At 42.6% G+C, this 21,330-nt stretch overlaps 1 protein-coding gene across 2 annotated transcripts in view; it reads left to right on the top strand.

The window, feature by feature from the left end:
- Positions 1-20,517, top strand: part of LRRC75A (leucine rich repeat containing 75A) — a 529,608-nt gene extending 509,091 nt beyond the window's left edge. For both annotated transcript variants that reach the window (XM_077480437.1, XM_077480438.1), the window contains one exon: positions 13,291-20,517. In XM_077480437.1, the coding sequence (XP_077336563.1) occupies positions 13,291-13,807 (517 nt within the window). In that variant the 3' untranslated portion in view covers positions 13,808-20,517. The remainder of the gene's footprint in view (positions 1-13,290) is intronic.
- The last annotated feature ends 813 nt before the right edge of the window (positions 20,518-21,330 follow it).

Raw genomic sequence — 21,330 nt, 5'->3', positions numbered from 1 at the left:
GGATCCTCCTGAAGAGTCATCACAACAGCTTTCAACCCTGCATACTGAATGGACCCTCCAATTCCAGTCTCCTGCAGGACTGTATCTGTACTCGGGTTGTAGGCTGCTGCTGTCCATTTTTGCCCAGATGAGGCGACTATGGCTTAACCATCAGTGGACCATGCTGACTCTTTCATGTCTTCTGACAGAGACGCAAAGGGTGGAGCCTCTTGAATGGGGGATGACTGCAGCACATGAATTTCTTCTTCTGGCCGGGTGCTGGTAAAAGTAACAAGCCCTGCCAACTGTTTTGAAATGTCTCTAACATCGCCAGCTGCAATACCCCCTATTTCTTGAAGGTACCACTTCCATTTCATCAGGTGTCTGGTTCTGGGCTACAGCTGTTCTAGTGGTCAGTCCATTATTTCTCACCCATCCTGCTATTGGCAATGCAGTATGGTTGGTGACTGTGTCCTTTCCTGTAATGGTCTCTACATATTGAAATGCTGCATAGGCCCCAAACAGGAACTTCTCTAGGGACGTGTATCTCTTCTGTGCCCCTGTCAGTTGCTTGGACCAAAATCCAATGGGTATTGCTCTCAGTCCTTTCTTTTCATTTGGCTGCCACAGACAATATGGGGTACCATTCTGCTCCACTACATCCAGCTAAACTGGTACTCCTTGTCTCACAGTCCTAATCCCTGATGCTGCAAAATAGCTTCTTTAGCAGCCAGGAATGCAGTCCGCTGCTCTGAACCCCATGAGAACATTATATATAGGCCTCAGAATCAGTCCAAGATGTGGGATGAATGATGTCCAGAACCCCACAACTCCAATGAACGCCTGTGCCTCCTCTTTGGTAGTAGGGGGCAACAGAGACTGGATAGTTTGCACAACTGTTTCTGGAATTTTCCCATGTGGTCCTGTTCACATCATTCCCAGGAATTTCACCTCTGTGGCAGGTCCTTGGAATTTGTCTTTGTTGATGGCCCACCCTCTGTTCTCCATGTGCTGTATCAGCAGGTGCACTGCTTCAGTTACATCTTCTTTTGTTTTAGAGATCATGATGTCATCATTGTAGTGAAACACAACGTCTTTCAAATTCAGGGTACTTAAATCTCGGGCAATCGGTCCCTTCTTCAGGAAGCGTACTGAAATTGTACTGGCAGCCATCCCACACCATAGCAAACTGGTCTTGACACTCTGGGTCTATCAAAATTGAAAAGAAAGCATTAGCCAAGTCTATCACTGCCTGATATTCTTCTGCCTCTTTAGCAATTTTCTCAACAATTGAGATCGTATCAGGTACAGCTGACTTCAATGGAGTAGCCACTTTGTTTAGACCTCTGTAATACACAATCACTTTATATATCCCATCAGGTTTCTTTACTGGGAACACCAGAGATGAGAAAGGACTTACAGCAGGTCTAAAGATCCATATTCTCAACAGTTCTTGAATAGTCTCTTCAATTTCTCTGTGGCCTCTAGGAAGTCTGTACTGCTTGAGACAGACTGGCTTCTCTGGTGGAGGAATGTAGACAGGTGTCCTTATCGCATGACCTCTGACTACAGCCTTCACTGACCTAACCAGATATACTTTATCAGGATGCCCGAACGCGAATGTACCCCGTTCAGTCTGAATAGACTGACCTTGAAGTACATCTATCCCAAGAATATTTTTGGGTAACTCTTATACCAAAATATTTGTCATAAATCCTGATCCCTTTCCAATAGCCAATTTCACCCGTATCCTAACTGCTGGTGTGGTTTGCCCTCCCAAACCTTCTACATAAATCAATTCTCCTTTGTGATGGGAAGGATTTCCTTGCAAAAGTGTAACTTCAGCTCCAGTTTTGACCAAAGCCATTACATGTGTAGGAGAAGATGACTTCCCCACCATGCAGTGACAGGTGCATACTGGTGTCGGTCTCCTGCTGTCACTGCTCTCACTGCTATTACAGGAGACCCACCTTAACTTCTCCCCTGGATAAAGGGATTTGAGTTTGGGTTCATGTGCAGTGTTGGGAATTGGTTTGGGGCTAACCGGAGGGGTCTGTTCTGTTTTCTCTAAATCTATGCTGATGTTATCTTCACCAGGAATAGTGTTTCTAACCCTGACAGTTTTTTCCACCTCTTCACATTTCCGCAATAGAAATCTCATCTATCTCATCTTAATAGGTCCACCCACATTTGTTTCCTAGAGATAACTAAGATAACTGTGGATCATGGGTTAACACTCTCATAGCCACTGCTTCCTTACCTGATAAAACAACACTGCCCGTCCCTTCATCCCACAAGCGTAGGAGCCAACACAATAGGGGCTCCCCAGACCTTTGTATTGTTTTGCCAGCTCATGGAGTTCAGTTTGTGTAAACTCCCGTTCTTCTTCAAATTCAACATCTCTGGGGTTGCGATAAAGCACTCCCCCATCTGCCATATCCTCTCTATCATGTTGCCTTTTCCTATGCTTATTAATGAGAGGTCTGGCATACTTTTTCTTTCCCAATAGTAGATCATCATCTGAAATACCAAACTCTATCTCCTCATCCTCACTATCATTTGTGGAGAGCACATCCTCACAATCCCAGTTTTGGGATGTGACAATGGCACGTACCCTGGCTTAACTAACAGGTTTATGGCCCTTCCTTTTCCTTAAGGCATTAATTGATTTGGTCATGAGGGCTGCACACCGCTCTTGAGCCCAACTAGTGGTTGAACGTACACACTCTGAAGCAACCGCTAGCTGATCTTTTAATACCTTAACTTCTGCCGCCTTCTCCCTTTTATGTGATTTGGTATAAATAGCATGAAGGAAGTACCAACTCACTGTGGACACCGTCCTCTTCTCTTTTCTACTTAAATCCAACCAAGGCTAAAATCTACAAAATGATCTGAGATTTTATCACCCCAAGTCATACTTGACAAATTCTTTAGCAAGAGGCTCCCACTCATTGTCTCTGGCCCAGATAGGTAAGCTGCACACTTTCTTCTGGCCACCAGAACCCTCTGCAGCCTTGTTTTTCCTAAACAGCTTAAGCAGCATTTTACTTAGCACAAGCTACACAACACCACAAAAAAAAAAAAAAAGAAAAGTCTGCTTCAGTTGAATTACGGCACAAGTTTTCAAATTGTTTTGCTTGCATCTATCTAGCAAGGTTACTTTGTGGTATAAGCAAGGAAGCTGAGACCTCTGCAGTGTGTAAATGTGCTTTTACTATAAGAAGATGCTGTAAATACAAAACATTTTCAATATTAGGAATACAAGACTGACGGATATCTATAACAAGCAAAATACCCATACGGCGATTCGCTGGAACTAGCCACTTTGCTGACGTATATGTATGTGAGCTGGTCAGCAAGTGGTTAAAGTTGAAATCCAATTATAGTCTAATATAAATATATGGTCTTTTTAATGATCTATAGACATGCAGTGTGTGAATGTCGTTACATGCTTCAATAAGTGATTTATTTATTTTTTGATCGGAATAAGGGATCTATAGTTGATAATCTATTTGATCGATATGCCATATATAGGAAGTGGATTTAGATTGATACTTATTATTATACAGGATGTATATAGCGCTAACAGTTTGCACAGCGCTTTAAAACATAAGGGCAGACAGTACAGTTTTCATGCAGTAGTAATCAGAGGGCCCCTGTCATTACAGTTTACAATCTGGGAGGGTCAAGTGATACAAAAGGCAAGAACTGTGTTGGATGAGCTGATGGAGAAAAATAACAGTATAATTGTTAGGTGGGGGCAGGCTAGGTCTCTAGAGAAGGGTTTTCAGGGATTGTCTAAAGGTGGAAAGGCTAGGAGATGTTCGGAAACATTGGGGTAGGGAGTTCCAGAGAATGGGAGTGGCTCAGGAGAAGTCCTGGAGGCAAGCATGGGAGGAGGTGACAAGGAAGCTGGAGAGCAGCAGGTCTTGAGAGGAACAATGAGAACGATTAGGTTGGTATTTTGAGACAAGGTTAGTGATATAGCTAGGGGCAGAGGAGTGGATGGCTTTGCAAGTTGTTACTATTTTTAATTTACTTTGTTGGTTACGATAAACATAAGTTAATAATTGTATCTGTTTTCACCATGTAATCTTAGCTTGTTTGAATCTGATCGTAATTGAGTCTAAATTGATCGGAATGGAAGTTATTACTATTCAGATAAAATTGCAGATCGATTTTTTTTTTTTAAATAAAAAAGAAAAATCAAAGCAAGTATGTCCACTATAGTATAAAGTGTAGGTCAAGCCAAAACTTTTTTTTTTCTAGTTTTGGATAAAAAGTTAAATCTGCTGCCTGGGTTTTACTGCTATCAGGGGCTCCATTATAAAGGTTTACCCTCACTTCCTGGCCTGCATGCTGGAAGTGAGGAAAAATCTACAACAGGGACACAGATAGAAATACAAATCTGACAGGGGTCTTCCCCTACTGTTTTTTCTCACACTTTATGGCCTACTCTCCCAAAAAGCAGTCAGCACCTGACAGGAGTTCTAATCCCTTCCCGCGCTTTCAAAACTAATTTAAAAAAAAAGTTTTGACTGAACTTACACTCGCAGTGTAAATATCCTTACCAATGCTCATTGTGTATACAGTTTCTTCTTTCTGACTTCACATTGCTGGATTGTTCCTCTCTCTTAGCACAAGCAGGGCCGGTGCTACCACTAGGCAAACTAGGTAGCCGCCTAGGGTGCACTACTGCCTATGGCGCCCGACCACTGGTGTTCCTATTCTCTTCTCTCTGCAGAAAGCAACTAAGTTTCAGCATCAGCAGGCAGCTGCTGCTCCGTTCGCACATAGCGTCAGAGGTGCAGCTGCGGCGGAGGACTATGTCAGTATCGCAACTCCCGAATGAATGGAAGCAAGCAAACATTCATTGATGGGCACTGGTGAGGCTGCATTGATGGGCACTGTTGAGGTTTCATTGATGGGCGCAGGTAGGCTGGATTGAGGGGCTCCAGTGAGGCAGCATTGATGGATGCTGGTAGAAAAAAAAAACACTAGCAATACACACCAAACAGAGCATATGCAGAGTGCCTCCAAAGGCTCTGTCTTATCAGGAGATGGATTGGGGCCTTGCTGCCCCTGTCTAGACTGTTAAGGGGGGGCAGAGAAGTAAAAATATAAGCAGATTAAACTTCAGTTTTAATTGCGATTTCCTGCAAAAACAAAACAAAAAAAACACCCCTTTGGTGGCTCGTGTTTCCGATCTTCACTCCGTTCAATCAGCCTTTGTCAAGCTGTAAATCATTTGACATGTCTGGGAGTGTCACATGGCAGTGCCCCTGTGGTGGCTCCATGTTTTGACCCCCTGCATCTCTACAGGACACAGCAGTGCAGGCAGATATGTATTGATTAGCTAAATATCTAATCAGTTGTCAATTTTCACTTACATGTTCTATGAAATGGCTGCCCTTCACATGGAGGAAGCTGTTTTTTTTATTATTATTATTATTATTATTATATTACAACAGGTAAGGCTTTGTCATTCTGTTTGAGCATTTTTTCATTTTGATTTGTATTTTCTCTTGAATGGTTAGGATTTTTCTTACAATGTAATTGATTTGGGAGCAGGTGGCATTTTATCTCTACTTTAAATGACATCTTTACTGCTAACCCTTACCATTTGGATCAAACCAGCTTAGCTGCAACCCGACAGGATTACAGCTTCCCCTCTTCAGTTTTGTGAATGTTCCTTATTTTAAAGCACTTTCTCGTGTGCACACATAATCTCCTTAGGCCCATCATAGATTTCTGACTCACTGTAAAATACTGTGATAATACTAATGATTATTTAAAGATATCATGGCTTAATAGTGCATACGCGACAGCAATAGAATTTTGAATTTTGTGATCAAATATTAGCATTGCAAGCCGTAGTATTATCGTCAGACACAGCTATTTTGGTAAGATTCACACACTTATGCAGATTAAAATAAATGGCCCTATAATATTAGGCTGTGCTGTAAAACAGTGGTTTTCAAGGTAACCCCCTTATTTGGGGGAGCAAGCTGCTTGCTCTGGGGGCATACATACATGGGGGGCACTTGTGTGTGTCCCTTGACAAAAAGAGCATGGCTCGGCCCTCTGCTTCTTCCTCACTGGCTGTGAATACCAGAAGTGGGAGCCAATACTCCTGCTGCTGTCTGAGTCAATGAGGGGGCCTCTGCTCTCGTGCACATTGCTTGATTGGGATCGGGCTTGGGTAAGTATAAGGAGGGGCTGAATGCAGAATGTTTTTTTACCATAAAGTAGTTGTAAAGCCAGAAAGTTTTTTATCTTAATGCATTAAGATAAAAAAAAACCCTCCTTTGTGCAGCAGCCCCCCTCAGCCTCCTTAATGCTTACCTGAGCCCATCTTGATCCAGCGATGTTGTACAAGTTACTCAGCTGTCCGGGACTCTCCCTCCTGATTGTCTCCCACTGCTGTCAATCAAAGCAAGTGAGCCAATCAGAAAAGAGAGGGAGAAAGGGGGTGGGGCCGGGGCTCTGTGTCTGAATGGACACACAGAGCACTGGCTCGGGACAGGTGCCCTCATATCACGAAGCTTGCTATGGGGACACTCGACTCCTCGGCAGGAGGGAGGAGCTAGGAACAACAGCGAGGGACCCAAGAAGAGCAAGATCTGGGCTTCTCTGTGCAAAACCACCATGCGGAGCAGGTAACAAGCCTTTAGTATCACTTTAAAGTGATTGTAAATGCATTTTTCAAATATAACAAAAATATAACAATATAACAAAAAGATTTATACTAGCCTGCTCTGTGCAATGAAATCATACAGAGCGGTCCCAATCCTCTTCCTCTCAGGTCCTCCACCAGCGTTCCTGGCTCCTCCTATCTCATCGTGTCTGGAGAGTGCCCCCTGCATCTGTTCATTAATTTAACGTGCCTATTCTACGCTATGTCTTTCTGAGGGGGCAGCCATCTTGGTAGAGGCAAGGTTTTACTTTCTTTTGTTGGAGTCTCCAGCAAAGAGAACAGTGAGTAGCAAAGCTGTGAAATAATCAAATCTTCACATATGTTAAGTTTAGCATTAAGAGACAACAGTGCAGATATACAGCTATGCCTAGTTACATTCTAGAAAATTCACTGCTATTTTCAAGAGGAATTTAAGTCAACAGAAAACACTTGGTGGATTTATGGCGCACTTTAAATCCTAAAAAGCGGGATTACACGTATTATTCTTCAGTTCACCATTCCTACAGTAGGCTAGATTTTTTTTTTTTACAGGATCAAAGCTATTGGAATGGAATCCAACTATGGATATTGGGTCTTTTATATGGTCGGATCACTCACCTCTTTTTTTTTTTTAACAATTCAACCTCCTCAGACCTCACGGGTCGATTGGACATGGTGGTTAAATGTAACCCTTATGTTGGATCCATTATGTCATCAGGCAGTTTTGGTGGTGATTAAAAATGTTATCGCTGACCATGACCACGACGAGACCCCATTACCTATACAATGGGAAGCATTGAAAGCGATATTAAGAGGTTTGTATATTCAACATGGAGCCCGTTTAAAGAAAGAAAAATCAGCAACTACACAGGAGGCTTTGTCAAAGCTTCGGGTGTTTGGAGACTTCACATAAAAGGTCTCCAACCCCGGAGCTTCTGCCCGATATATCTTTGGCACGGTCTTCCTTGTTACAGTGTTTGGAGGTTTCCAATTGTAGAAGTCAATATAAACTTGCTCTACGAAAGTATCGGTATTGAGATAAATCTGGGAGACCATTGGCTAGGTCTTTACATCCCCGTTCCTCAGCGACCTTTATACCTAGTATTACATTACCATTTGGGGAAATTACTTCAGATCCATTATCTCCCAAAAGACCTATTTATGACTATTTCACAGCTTTGTATAATCTTACTCTCCCATCATCTTCTGACCTTGACTCTCTTGGCCGTCGTATACAGGAGTATGTTTCTGAAACTGCCCCTCCAACACTAGACGAAGATAGTGGGAATTCTTTAGATTCCCCTTTTTCACTTGAGGAATTAGTGGAAGTGATCACTAATATACCACCGGGTAAAAGTCCTGGCCCGATGGTTTTACATCAAAATTCTATAAGATCTATAAGGATTCTATTTCTCCATTTATGCTTAGGGTGTTTAATAGTATATCTGATATTAATGGGTTTACTCCTCAGACATTAGAGGCATTTATTACGCTGCTCCCTAAACCTGATAAGGATCTAAAGTTGTGCTCCAGCTATCGTCCTATATCTTTAATTGGGGTAGATGTTAAGATATATGCTAAATCACCTCAAGTCTTCAATCCCATATTCCAAAATTGGTACACTTAGATCAAGTTGGATTTGTACAAGGGAGAGAAGCACGTGACAACGCGCTTAAATCCCTTTTACTCATTGATTATGCTCGGTCAGTAAAATTACCGGTATGCCTTTTCTCTGTCGATGCAGAGAAGGCTTTTGATCGTGTTGGGTGGCCGTTTCTTAAACAGACTCTGACTCAAATAGGACTAGGACCAATCCTATTGGAAAAAATGATGGCACTTTATACCAAGCCAAGAGCAAGAATATGGATCAATCAGTCGTTATCACCAAATGTCCCTATTCAAAATGGGGCGCGTCAGGGATGTCCGCTGTCTCCTGTTCTTTTTTGGTAATGGAACATCTGGTAACAGCTCTTTGACAAAATACTTGTATTACAGGCAGGAGGTGAAGTTAGCGGTATTTGCTGACGATTTGCTACTTTACGTCACCAACCCACATGTCTCTATGCCATCTATTCTGTACGAATTCCAGCGTTTTGAAGCCCTGAGTAATTTTAAGGTAAATCTGTCTAAATCAGAAATTCTTAATGTTTCCTTGTCCCTTCATCAAGCTAAGGCTCTTAGGAACAATTTTCCATTTAAGATATGTACTTCGACATTGAAATACTTGGGTATAAAAATTCCACAGGCTCTTACTAAGCTATATATAGAAAATTATTATCCACTTATGCAGCATACAATAAAAGATCTTAAAAAGTATGATCAAGCCCACTATTCATGGTTCGGAAGGATTAAAAGCTTAAAAATGGATATAGTACATCACTTTCTCTTTCTTTTTCAAACTATACCAATAGTGGTTCTCCGTTCCTTCTTCAATACGCTACAATCTGCCTTTACAAGGTTTATATGGGGATGCAATAGATCTAGATTACAGAAGAGAATTTTGTCTCTCCCCAAAGCAAAAGGGGGGGTTGGGGCACCTGACCTATACTACTACCACGTGTCAGCGATATTAGTCAGACTGGTAAACTGGTTTCATCATTCGCATTTTAAACAATGAGTACACATAGAACAGTTAATTGTCCCCTTTGGTCTCCAGGTTCTTCCCTGGTTAGATACTACTGTTCGGGGTCCACTTTCCTCTATGCCTTTTCTTACAGCACACTTATTGCGTATCTGGGATAAAATGCAAACCCAATTGGGGCTCTCCCCGAAAATGGAAATAATGACACCCCTGTTTGGCAATCCAGCGTTCCCCCAGAAATGGCACGGAGAAATTTTCTGACATGGAGCAAGGAGTCAAATCGTCAAATATCTCAAATTCTCTCTCAGGCAGAGCTCCCATCGTTATCAAATTTGATCCCTTTACAGCAGCAGACAATTAAACAATGGCTGGAATATCGGCAACTAACATATTTTCTTTTCTCTTTCCCTTCTATAGATGTGTTTAATAGAGAGCCAGATCCCTTTGAATCTCTTTTGCTACAAGAAACTGTACCGGAACATATTTTGTCTTCTGTTTATAGGGTTCTTATTTCTAGACTCCATTCACATTCCCCAGAGTTTACAGATAAGTGGCATAAAGACTTGAAGGTCCAAATTAAAACAGAGGAATGGGAAAAAGCGTTTACTCTTAGGCCGCGTACACACGGGCGGACTGTTCGCCCAACCTTGTCCGCTGAACAGTGTTTGGGCGGACAGTCCGCCCGTGTGTGGGCTTTCAGCGGACAGTTTCAGCGGACAGTTGGACGGACAAAGTCTTTCGGAAATTCCGAAAAACTGTCCGCTGAAACTGTGTTTGAGCGAACAGTCCGCCCGTGTGTGGGCTTGTCCGCTGTACTTTCGAAATGAGCGGACTGTTGCCGCTCGGAAAGTCCGCCCATTTCGAGCGCGTGTACAGGTAGGCGGGGCCCGCGAAGGAGACGTCGCGGGCTCCGCCGCCTGGAATGGGCTTAAAGGGGAACCCCAACGCCGAAAAAAATCGGCGTGGGGGTTCCCCCAAAGTCCACACCAGACCCTTGTCCGAGCACGCTACCCGGCCGGCCAGGAAAGGGGGGCGAGCGAGCGCGCCCCCCCTCCTGAGCCGTACCAGGCCGCGTGCCCTCAACATGGGGGGGTGCCTTGGGGAAGGGGGGGCCGCGCGGCCCCCCCACCCCAAAGCACCTTGTCCCCATGTTGATGAGGACAAGGGCCTCTTCCCGACAACCCTGGCCGTTGGTTGTCGGGGTCTGCGGGCGGGGGGCTTATCGGAATCCGGGAGCCCCCTTTAAGAAGGGGGCCCCCGGATACCGGCCCCCCACCCTATGTGAATGAGTATGGGGTACAATGTACCCCTACCCATTCACCTGTGAAATAAAGTACAAAAAAAAACACAACACATGGAAAAAGTATTTTATTGCACAGCTCCGGGGGTCTTCCGTCTTCGGGGGTCTTCTCGCCGGACTCCTCCGCTATGTGTGTGTAGCTCTTTTGCTAGCGGAGGAGTCCGGCTTTCTTCCTCCCCGCCGCCGGCCTCTTCTCCCGACTTCGGGGGTCTTGTCCCCCTCTTCGGTTCTTCTGCCGGGCCACCGCGCCTTCTTGTAGCTCTTTTACAGGCGGTGGCCCGGTCTTCTGTCGCCGCTGTCGTCGTCGCCGCCTTCCGTTCTTGTTCTTCTTCTTGTTCTTCTTCTTCTTCTCCTGGAGATGTTGACTCGACGAGCTCTCCGGCCGGAATGCCAGAGCCGCGCTGTGCGGTCACTTATATAGTGACAATGGGGCGGTGTCACATGGTATATGTCACATGGGTTGGTCACATGGTGACCCCGCCCCCTTACGATGTCATAGTCCCCATGTGACATCAACCCATGTGACCAACCCATGTGACATATACCATGTGACACCGCCCCATTGTCACTATATAAGTGGCAGCGGAGCGTGTCCCTGGCATTCCGGCCGGAGAGCTCGTCGAGTCAACATCTCCAGAAGAAGAACAAGAAGAAGAACAAGAACGGAAGGCGGCGACGACGACAGCGGCGACAGAAGACCGGGCCACCGCCTGTAAAAGAGCTACAAGAAGGCGCGGTGGCCCGGCAGAAGAACCGAAGGCGGCGACAGAAGAACGGAAGACGGCGACAGAAGACCGGGCCACCGGACCAGGCGCGGTGGCCCGGCAGAAGAACCGAAGAGGGGGACAAGACCCCCGAAGTCGGGAGAAGAGGCCGGCGGCGGGGAGGAAGAAAGCCGGACTCCTCCGCTAGTAAAAGAGCTACACACACATAGCGGAGGAGTCCGGCGAGAAGACCCCCGAAGACGGAAGACCCCCGGAGCTGTGCAATAAAATATTTTTTCCCTGTGTTGTGTTTTTTTTTGTACTTTATTTCACAGGTGAATGGGTAGGGGTACATTGTACCCCATACTCATTCACATAGGGTGGGGGGCCGGTATCCGGGGGCCCCCTTCTTAAAGGGGGCTCCCGGATTCCGATAAGCCCCCCGCCCGCAGACCCCGACAACCAACGGCCAGGGTTGTCGGGAAGAGGCCCTTGTCCTCATCAACATGGGGACAAGGTGCTTTGGGGTGGGGGGGCCGCGCGGCCCCCCCTTCCCCAAGGCACCCCCCCATGTTGAGGGCACGCGGCCTGGTACGGCTCAGGAGGGGGGGGCGCGCTCGCTCGCCCCCCTTTCCTGGCCGGCCGGGTAGCGTGCTCGGACAAGGGTCTGGTGTGGACTTTGGGGGAACCCCCACGCCGATTTTTTTCGGCGTTGGGGTTCCCCTTTAAGCCCATTCCAGGCGGCGGAGCCCGCGAAGTATCCTTCGCGGGCCCCGCCTACCTGTACACGCGCTCGAAATGGGCGGATTTGCCTCCTCCTTACGTGGGCGAGTCCGTTCATTTCAAAAGTTGAGCGAACTGTTTGCCCAACCTTGTTCGTCAAACAGTCCGCTCGTGTGTGTGCAAGTCCGCTCATGCAAATTTTGAGCGGACTGTTTGCCGAAACTGTTTGACGAACAAGGTTGGGCAAACAGTCCGCGCGTGTGTACGCGGCCTTACACATAATATGTCGTTAGCTACTAAGGTACAAGAACTTTAAGCTTCTTTCTCGATGGTACAGATGTCCGGTACTGGTCCACCAGATATATCCAAATGTTACGGACTGGTGTTGGCGTTGTCATTCTGCCAAAGGTTCGTTATTACATATTTGGTGGGAATGTCCTTCAGTTTATAATATCTAGGCTATGATACTCCAGCTTCATGCCTGGGTAATGGAAACTATTCACAACATACCACAAATTACTTTGTTATCCATTCTCCCTGGCTCATATAAAAGCATTAAAAAAGGGCTTCTGAGACACTGGTTGTCAGCTGCAAGAGCGGTTATACTGCGCCATTGGCGGTTGGCACATGTTTCATCATTGACTGAGTAGATTTCAGAAATGGATTATATTGCGAGGATGGAGACTCTCTTGTCACAGGAGATGGACACTTATGAACAATGTTGTCAAATTTGGCAGCCGTGGAAGATGTTAAGGGAATCCCATGAATTACAGAATCTGATTGAAGGCTGTAGATAGGATATGAAATGAGTGCAGAGTTGGGGTGAGCGAGGTGACGTTGGTTTGAGTAGTCATTTCGGGTAGTTCTAAAAAAAAAATCTTTTTTTTTTTCTCTTTCTTCCCCTTCTGCCTCTTGATAGGGTTTGGCAGGGTATGGGTATATGTTTTATATTTTATTATAATGTGGTGTGTTCTTTATTATTATTTATAGGATGTGGATTATGTGTGTTTCTTTATTTTTTGGTGTTTTTTTCTTTTCTTTGTGTTTAGCTGTTTGTTGGTTATATAAATTTCTTAAAAACTGTCAATAAAATTAGAATAAAAAAAAAAGAAAGAAAACATTTTCAGGTTACTGTTTACACACAATTAACATTGCTAGATGCCCCCTATAACATTTAGTTCCATGTTAAGGGTTTTGACATATGTTTCCAGCACACACAAAATATATGCACAGTCAATTGATGAAGAAGCAAGATACAGTTTACATTTAACATTCTGAAGTTTAATGTGTATTTTTTATTAATTGCATTTTTATTTTTTGTTTTCAGTTTAAAAGCAATTTTGGCTGGAAAACCTAATGAAGGCTCTTTAGATTTGTCTGGACTCCCTCTTACTATGAAGGATCTGGAACGAGTGATACTTTATCTTCAGCACAATTCAGAAGAACTAGAGAATGTGGAACTCTGCTTTACCGAATTAACAGATGAAATGTTTGTACATCTCATGCCTGTTCTCAGTGCCCTTCCTCACCTAACCACTCTGGCCCTTAATGGAAACCGTTTGACAAAAGCCATCCTAAGGGAAATTACGGAAGCGTTGAAGGACTCCAAAAAGTTTCCCTGCATGACTTGGATTGACCTTGGCAATAACGTGGACATCTTCTCACTGCCCCAACCTTTTCTAGTTAGCCTCAAAAAGCGTTGTCCAAAACAGGGAAATCTGCCAACCATTTTAGAGTTTGGAGAAGGACAATTAAGTGACCTAGAAAATCAAGATACTTCAATGGAAAACCAAGATGAGCAGGTTACCAGCGGTTCTGATAACATTATTCATCCAGAAAGCTAACTAAGATGCTTCCTAATGTAAAATGACTTTGTTACCTAAAATCCTGTTTAATACTTAGGAGATGGGTTGTGAAGTAATGACCTTATTGAGCTCTAAGTTGACTGGAGCCAGTCTACATTGACAGAGTAGACTTGATTGGAGCCAGACTACTTTGACATTTCCACCAAAAGCCAGTGATGACATTGGCACTTTCTTTATCTCCTTTACCAATGCAATGGTGTTTCAGCTTCTACCTATCTAAAACAATTTTATAGTTACCAAAAATATCTCTGGAACAGTTTATCCAGTATCATATAGATTTCAGTAAATCACAAGTTTATATAAATCTCTAGACTTCTAAACAAATTTATCATAAATCATTAGGCGTTTACCTGACTGTAATTTAGCCCTAGGGTGTATGCTAAATCTCACACACAAAATGATAATCAACTAATAAAAATCAAATTTATCACTTGTATTGAGATTTAGAGGAACTCCACAAAAGGAAGATGCGTTGATGCTTTTGTAGCATATGAATTGCCCTCAGTTCACAGATCTTCTAGTCCTGGAGAACCTAATTACCGCGTAAGCCCTGTGGTCTCTATGTAGTATTTGTTGGATCCAATACTGAAGAAATAATGATTTAACAATGTCAATTAGTAAATGCCACTTAGCTTTAAAAGTAATAAGTTACACTGCCAGCTGTATCCCTCATAAGAGCACTACAGCATTAGCCTTTATTCCTTTCACCTGCAAACATACAGATTAAAATATCAAAAAAAATTGCAAAAATATGTAATTGAATATTTATTTTTTGCTATTTATATAAAGTTCTAAAAATTCCTAAAGTAGAAGTAAACCCTTTAACTAAAATACATTATCTATACGTTAATGATATTTCAGAAGTAGTTTTCAATATTTTTAATCTGCAGCTTTCATTAAAGAAATATTTGTAATCTTGCCACAAAGGTCCTACCTCAAGCACTTCCTGTTATAAGGTAGAAAATGCTCTCCTGCATTGTCACCTTGTCACAAGCTCTCATAATGAAGATTACAAGTGCACATTTTCCAGGAATGTCCATTGCTCTCACCATCAAGAAACCCTTCCTGAAAAATGGAATGTAGCAGTTGCTGGAGTACATGTAGACAGAAAGGGGTTGATTTACTAAAACTGGAAAGTGCAAAATCTAGTGCAGCTCTGCTCTTAATTGAACAAGCTGAACTTAGCTTATTGGCTACCATGCACAGGTGCATCAGATTTTACACTCTCCAGTCTAGTAAATCAACCCCAACAAGTCTACAGGGGCTCAGCAGTGCTAAAATGCAACAACAAAAAAATGTGTTTTAATGTTTTCTAACAAGAAAAAAAGGGTAAATCTAAGGGTAAATTAAAAATACATTTAGTTAAGGTTTACATCTACTATAAGAACATAAGTGGACCAACAACATCATCTATTTTTACATGGAAATTTACAATAAATATGTGTTTCAGTATTACAGAACTGCCAATCACTTTTAACACTTGCAGCTGCAGGTATTGAGAATATATTAATGCACATTTTATAAAAAAAAAAATAAAAAAAAATAACCTATAGTGGCTCTGAGGAAACATAGTACATGTTACTCTCTAGAATATTTTCTGTAGTTTTCTAGGTTCAGGTTGTAGAGTACACTAGAGTAAAAGCTTTCTTGGAGCTGAATGTGGTATGGTACCATTAAATTACAGTAACATCAGTACTGAGGAACACAATGGAAGGACACATAATGGCCTTATTAGATCTTTTATGAAAATGGGGGAAATAATTTAACTTCATTACTTCCATCTCTCACTTGAATGGCACATTACAAAAACTGTACCCCAGCATAGAAATCTCCTCTTAGGATTTTAACTCCTAACCACCCTCTTATAATGTGGCCTTGACATTCCCTACTCAGGGATCATAAACGTTATCCTTCTTTTGCTGGATTTACGTATATTATTATGGATGATCCAGACTGGATCCACTCAAAATCATGGCAGATGTCCCCTTAAAACAATCATTCTTACATTAGGCAAAGTATGGTATGAGGGTTTGTGTAGATGGGCTTGGTGTTCCTGCTCTTGATTTGCATTTGATACTCAATTTAAACACACATCTGTAGAGTTCTATTTATTTGAATTGTGTAGTAGATTAGTAGAAATTCATTCACCTGGACTTGTTCTGTAAATCTGAAGGTGTTTTATCACTTAGTTCTACAAAAGCCACTTGGAAGATTGTAAAAGCACGTTCAAATTTACTACTAGCTATACCGTGATTTAAATAAGTGATACACTTCATAGACATTAACTTTGTGCAGGACTATTCTGAGGATGAATTTGATCTACTTTGCATTTCTTTGGATGTAGCTGGTCCTACTGACCTCCATTCTAGTTCCTTCAAATTTTCGTCAGTAGTAGAAAAAAGTAGATGAAACAGCCCCTGCCCATGAACCTACACTGAGACTAGCAGGCTAAACTGATTAAATGGCAATACTACATTTACAATGAACATGTGCAAAGTGCAGTGTTCAGAAACAAAATCTATCATCATAATCCATTTGTCTGGATCCCATGTAAAGAAAGTTAAAAGTTGTCTTGGCTGAACATAACAATCAGTTGCTTGCTTTAAAGGTAGATTCACAAAAGCTTGCATGGTAAAATGCTGAAATTAACAGCGCAGGTTAGAGTCGGTGTAGGCTGTAGTGCAGGGAGCAGAGCAAAGTCACATTTCAGAACAACCCCCCTCTTTTTTTTATTTTTATTTTTTTAACTTTATTTGAAATACCATATAGTGCAGGGGTCGGTAACCTACTGGCCGCACCTGACCTGCCACCGTTAAATGTCCAGCCCATCACGTGCACCTGGCCCGTGGACATTTTAAAGTGTTTGTAACCTTATTAATCGATTTACTGCTTCCCCTCTCCGTTATCAGGCGAAAATGCACAGTGTTAGTGTTTATTACAATAAATGCCTCTAAATACCTTTTTTTCAGAGAGATCTTCAGGCCAGTCACATGACTCCCGGCCATTCTACTACTCGGATCTTCAGGCTAAAGTGGGTAAGGCCAAGCTCTCCCTCTGACATCAGCCGGGAGGTCATGTGATCGATGTGCTGGCTACTTGGCCCCTCCCGCTTTAGCTTGGAGATCTGAGTAGCAGAGCGGCCAGGAGTCACTTGACTGGCCTGAAGATCTCCAAAAATAAAAAAGGTATTTATAGGCATCGATTGCAATAAACACTAACACTGTGCATTATCACCTGATAAAGGAGAGGGGCAGGCAGTGACATTTTGTAAACTTGTATATACTACTAACAGCAGCAGGATGGGGGGGGGGGGGGGGGACAGAGACAGCTCACACACACACACAGCTTACGGGCAGTCAGGGAGGACAGAGGAGAGAATGGATGGCGGAGGCACGTAAACTGACAACGGTGTCAGAGCTCAGCAGCCATAGTACAACGTGGTCAGTTTACAGAGGGGAGGGCAGAACCAGGAAGGAGCAGGTATTTTACAGTTTAGAGAGGGTCAGGTTAGACAGTACAAGCACTGTGCTGTTTAACCAGCTATAAAGGAAGAGGATCCATTTTTTTTATTTTTTTAGGGTTACAAACACTTTAAGAGCAGAGTGGAGCAGGGAGCAGGTTGCTGAATGAGAACAAGGGAGATACACACAGCAGTGCTGATAATACAGCAGGAGCTTCCGGAGTTAACTTTACAGGGAATTGGTTGCTAGGTGGTCCTAACAACCAATCACCAGCTTGTTAATATGAAAATTTAACTCCAGAAGCTCTTGCTGTCTTATCAGCGCTGCTGTGTGTCTCTTCTGTGTTATCGTACAGCTCCCTCTCTGCATGGGGCAAGGTAGGAAAGGGCACAGCTGGGGGGCTGTGTAATATGCAGGGGGTGTGTTTAGAAGGGGGCTGTGTAATAGGCAGGGGGGGGGCTGTGTGATGTGCAGGGGGGCTGTGTAATGTAAAGAGATCCAGAGGTGTGGGGGCTGTGTTAATGTAAAAGTGTCCAGATTATTATCTTAATTTATTAGCAGGTGAAAGTAGCCCTCCATGCATTCACATACATTGAATCCAGCCCATAAGTGAAAAAAGGTTGCTGAGCCCTGATATAGTGCATTGCATTACTGTGTGGATACATGCGTGCCATCCAGGGCAGTCCAGTGCATTTTTCCACACTCTGCCACATCACACCAGCCTTTTGGAGTGAACAGGGCACAAAAAACAATAGCAATGATCTTCATTTATGCAGTGCGGGGAAAAAAATGCAGACGAGTCCTAATATAGAATTCCAATCAGGGCAAAAATTGCCAATTAACTGTAAGGAGTTGCTTCATCCTGGGTCAAGATGGACAATAAAGGCCAGTGATGTCTTACCCTAAAGAAAACTGATAAAGATGTTAGATTTCAGTGGCGGCAACAGAGCGACAAAGGACTGGAGGGGAGCCCTCTGGCAGATAAGTCTGTAATAATGTGCAAATATACTGTGCATACTTGCACATTATGCCAAAAACCTTGGGTGTGGGCAGTGGAGTTTAATCTGCTTTAATCCTGCACTCACTGCATTTAGTATTTTTTCTCACTTCCTTGCCACTCAATCTGTCTGCTGGGGCTGAGGGTAAGAATCCCTGTGTAAGCCCTAAATTAGCTTGTTAGAAGTTACACAGTAAGGCCTCCTTCACATGGCTGGTAATCTGCATTCTGTGGATTCCAGTTGCAGGTAAGCCTATATAAATGAATGACAGGCTGACAGCGGCCGCTGCCATTTGCATGTAGCTGCACACCGTGCATTTACCTGTGGATGTCCAAGCCTGGACACAGTTGGCCAGCCGTGTGAAGGAGGCCGTAGGGATAATGTTTGGACAATGAGGAGGCACCAAGACTGTCATCTAAGAGAGGGGAAGTGACTATCCCATGGCTGGAAATGTCAGGTATGTTTTTTTTCCCCTGGCGCTGGGGGAGTAAATGAAAGCTGAGTATATTGCGTCTAGTTGGATGTTATAGAAACCCTTTGTTTTGCCCTGCTTGGATACATAAGTGGTTATTTTAGGTTACAGTACTGAATATAACCCAAGTAGGATTTGTGTATGGATGGGGGGACTGATCACTATTGAACTAGTCGGTCACTAAAGATAGGACCAGATATTTTTAGAGAAAGATGCTCCATTTTAATTTTAAAGGCACAAAATGTTATGAATAAATATTTTTTAAAAGCTCATAAAAAAAAAAAAACACAGATAATCAACTATAACTGCATTTATGCTTTGTCTGCAGTTTCCTTTTTTCTCCCAATTTCCCAGGTTAACCCATTCAGATATAACAAGTGATCAATATTCATTAGAAGCCTTTTCCCTCTTTAGCATTGCTCTCTAGCCGGCCATAGATGGTGTCAATGTTGATGGGGGAATTCCTCCCTTGGAGCTTTTGTGTTGTCCCGGTGGGGGGAACGCGGAGTTGTCCCTGCCGGGATAACACACAGTGACAATTGCTAGCAGTTATAGCCGCTGGCAAAAATTGCATGGAAAATCCAACGAACTAGTCAATCGATGAATCGACTTGGGGCCAATCAGTCTGTCCTTACATTGTTCAAATTTTCGACCAGTCCCTGCTGAACCAGCCGAGATCTGAATTGTCTATGGCCGGCTTTAAGGAAGAATACTGATCAGGAAAAGTAGAGATATGCTATGGGCGGACAGAAGTGATAAGGAGACATTACCCAACTGGAATGACATGGGTGAATTTCATACCCCTTCACCATTAGGCTTTCAATAAAAAGAGCACAACCAGAGATACTAATAACTGTAACAAATATTCTATCTTTACAGAAATGAAGGTGTGTGACTTTATTTTGAAATTGCTATGCACATTATTCCACTGTTCTATTTAATCTGCCATTACCGGCCACCAATCTTATTAGTAGCAGTTGTCAGTTATTCATCTTTTGGGAAAATGGCATGTCATAACCATAATGCTACTACTTTTATTTCCAATATTTTTTTTATTACTGGTCAATTTCTGAAATTATTATTTTACATATTTATCTGTGAATGTCTTCAGAAGCTCATTTATATGAACCAACTTGTAAACTTGTATTTACTGGCATTAATGATGTTCTGCATCCTAAGATGTCTACAGGTAGGCCATACCTGTATAGCTGTTTACATGTTTTACTGCAGAAAATAAAAGGATTTTTAGAAGAATTTGCTATTAACATATAGAGCTAAGTGATATTTTTGTGACTGTGCCTTTTTCTGCATGGAGAAAAGTCTAAATATATGCCCAGGCGATGAGTTTACTATGAATTCTATCTTTGTATCCTGGATGTAACAGGGCTGCGCATAGATATTAATGTTTGCTTTATGTCTATACTACAGGTCTCATCTATCACCTGAATACGATTTTATAAATATTATATATGTAAATATATAAGAAATGAACATTTTTATTCAGTTGCACAGTTTTAGGTATTTTTAACTTGTATGACTCTGGCTAAAAGTGAAACTATAAAAAATATAATACTGTAATATAAAAATAAAACAAATTGCTACCTAGACATAGAGTTCTTTTCCGTTTTGCAGATTTGACAAATGCAGTTGAGAATGTGGCAACTTGCCAAGAATTTTGTGACAACTATGAGGTGTTTTTATCATTTATATTTAATAAATAATCTTTATTTGCCACTAATAAACTGTCTGTCAAGAGTTCATAGCGCGTTTTGGGTGTTATGCACATTATGATCCCCCTTTATCAGGGCTTACGGTATATTTTATTTGTGCAAGAGCAGTCTGGACAGATGGTTAATACTGGGTTTTAATTCTTTGTTAAAAAAAAAATATGTTTTTAAAAAGTTACTCCCTAAAAGCTGGCTTTCCCTGGGCTCCAATGGACAAGATAAAGCCGCCATACTGTAAGTACCACTGACCCTTTTGTAATCTCTACCAAATTGAAGTCCAACACTCCACTGCTCTAATCCCAAAACCCGTTTGATTTTATTTTTTACTGATCTCGTCAAAACTAAAATCTGATTGGTTAATGGTCTTTATTATACCTTGCCTTTGCCCTTGCCTGTGCTGAATAAGCCCAAAAGTGCAATGCATTCGATTGTTACAATTGAAATCACTGTTGAATGTATTCAGTGGCATTTGACAAGCTTATCCCCATGATCTTGTATCATAGTTATATCTGATTTTATTTGACCTGATCTGACTACAGTGAATTTTAATTGGCACAACCTTCTTTAAAAAGTCAGGATGGGGGTAGGCTCTTAAAAAATTACTTATCAGCATGAAATGCATTTCAAAGCATTTAGTTTATATACAATATACATAATAATAAATATTGAAAATGGGAAATTTGGTGCTAAATTAAGGCAGATTGCAACCTGCAAGTGTAAGGCCGTGTACACACGCGGGGACTGTTCGCCCAACTTTGTCCGCTGAACAGTGTTTCGGCAAACAGTCCGCTCGTGTGTGGGCTTTCAGCGGACAGTTTCAGCGAACAGTCCGCTGAACAAGGTT

This window comes from Lithobates pipiens, unplaced genomic scaffold (assembly GCF_037356315.1).
Source record: "Lithobates pipiens isolate NorthernLeopardFrog02 unplaced genomic scaffold, aLitPip1_a1.2 Scaffold_16, whole genome shotgun sequence".
NCBI lineage: Eukaryota > Metazoa > Chordata > Amphibia > Anura > Ranidae > Lithobates > Lithobates pipiens.
The sequence above is the reverse complement of the archived record's forward strand: the minus strand, read 5'-3'. Positions and strand labels throughout refer to the sequence as shown.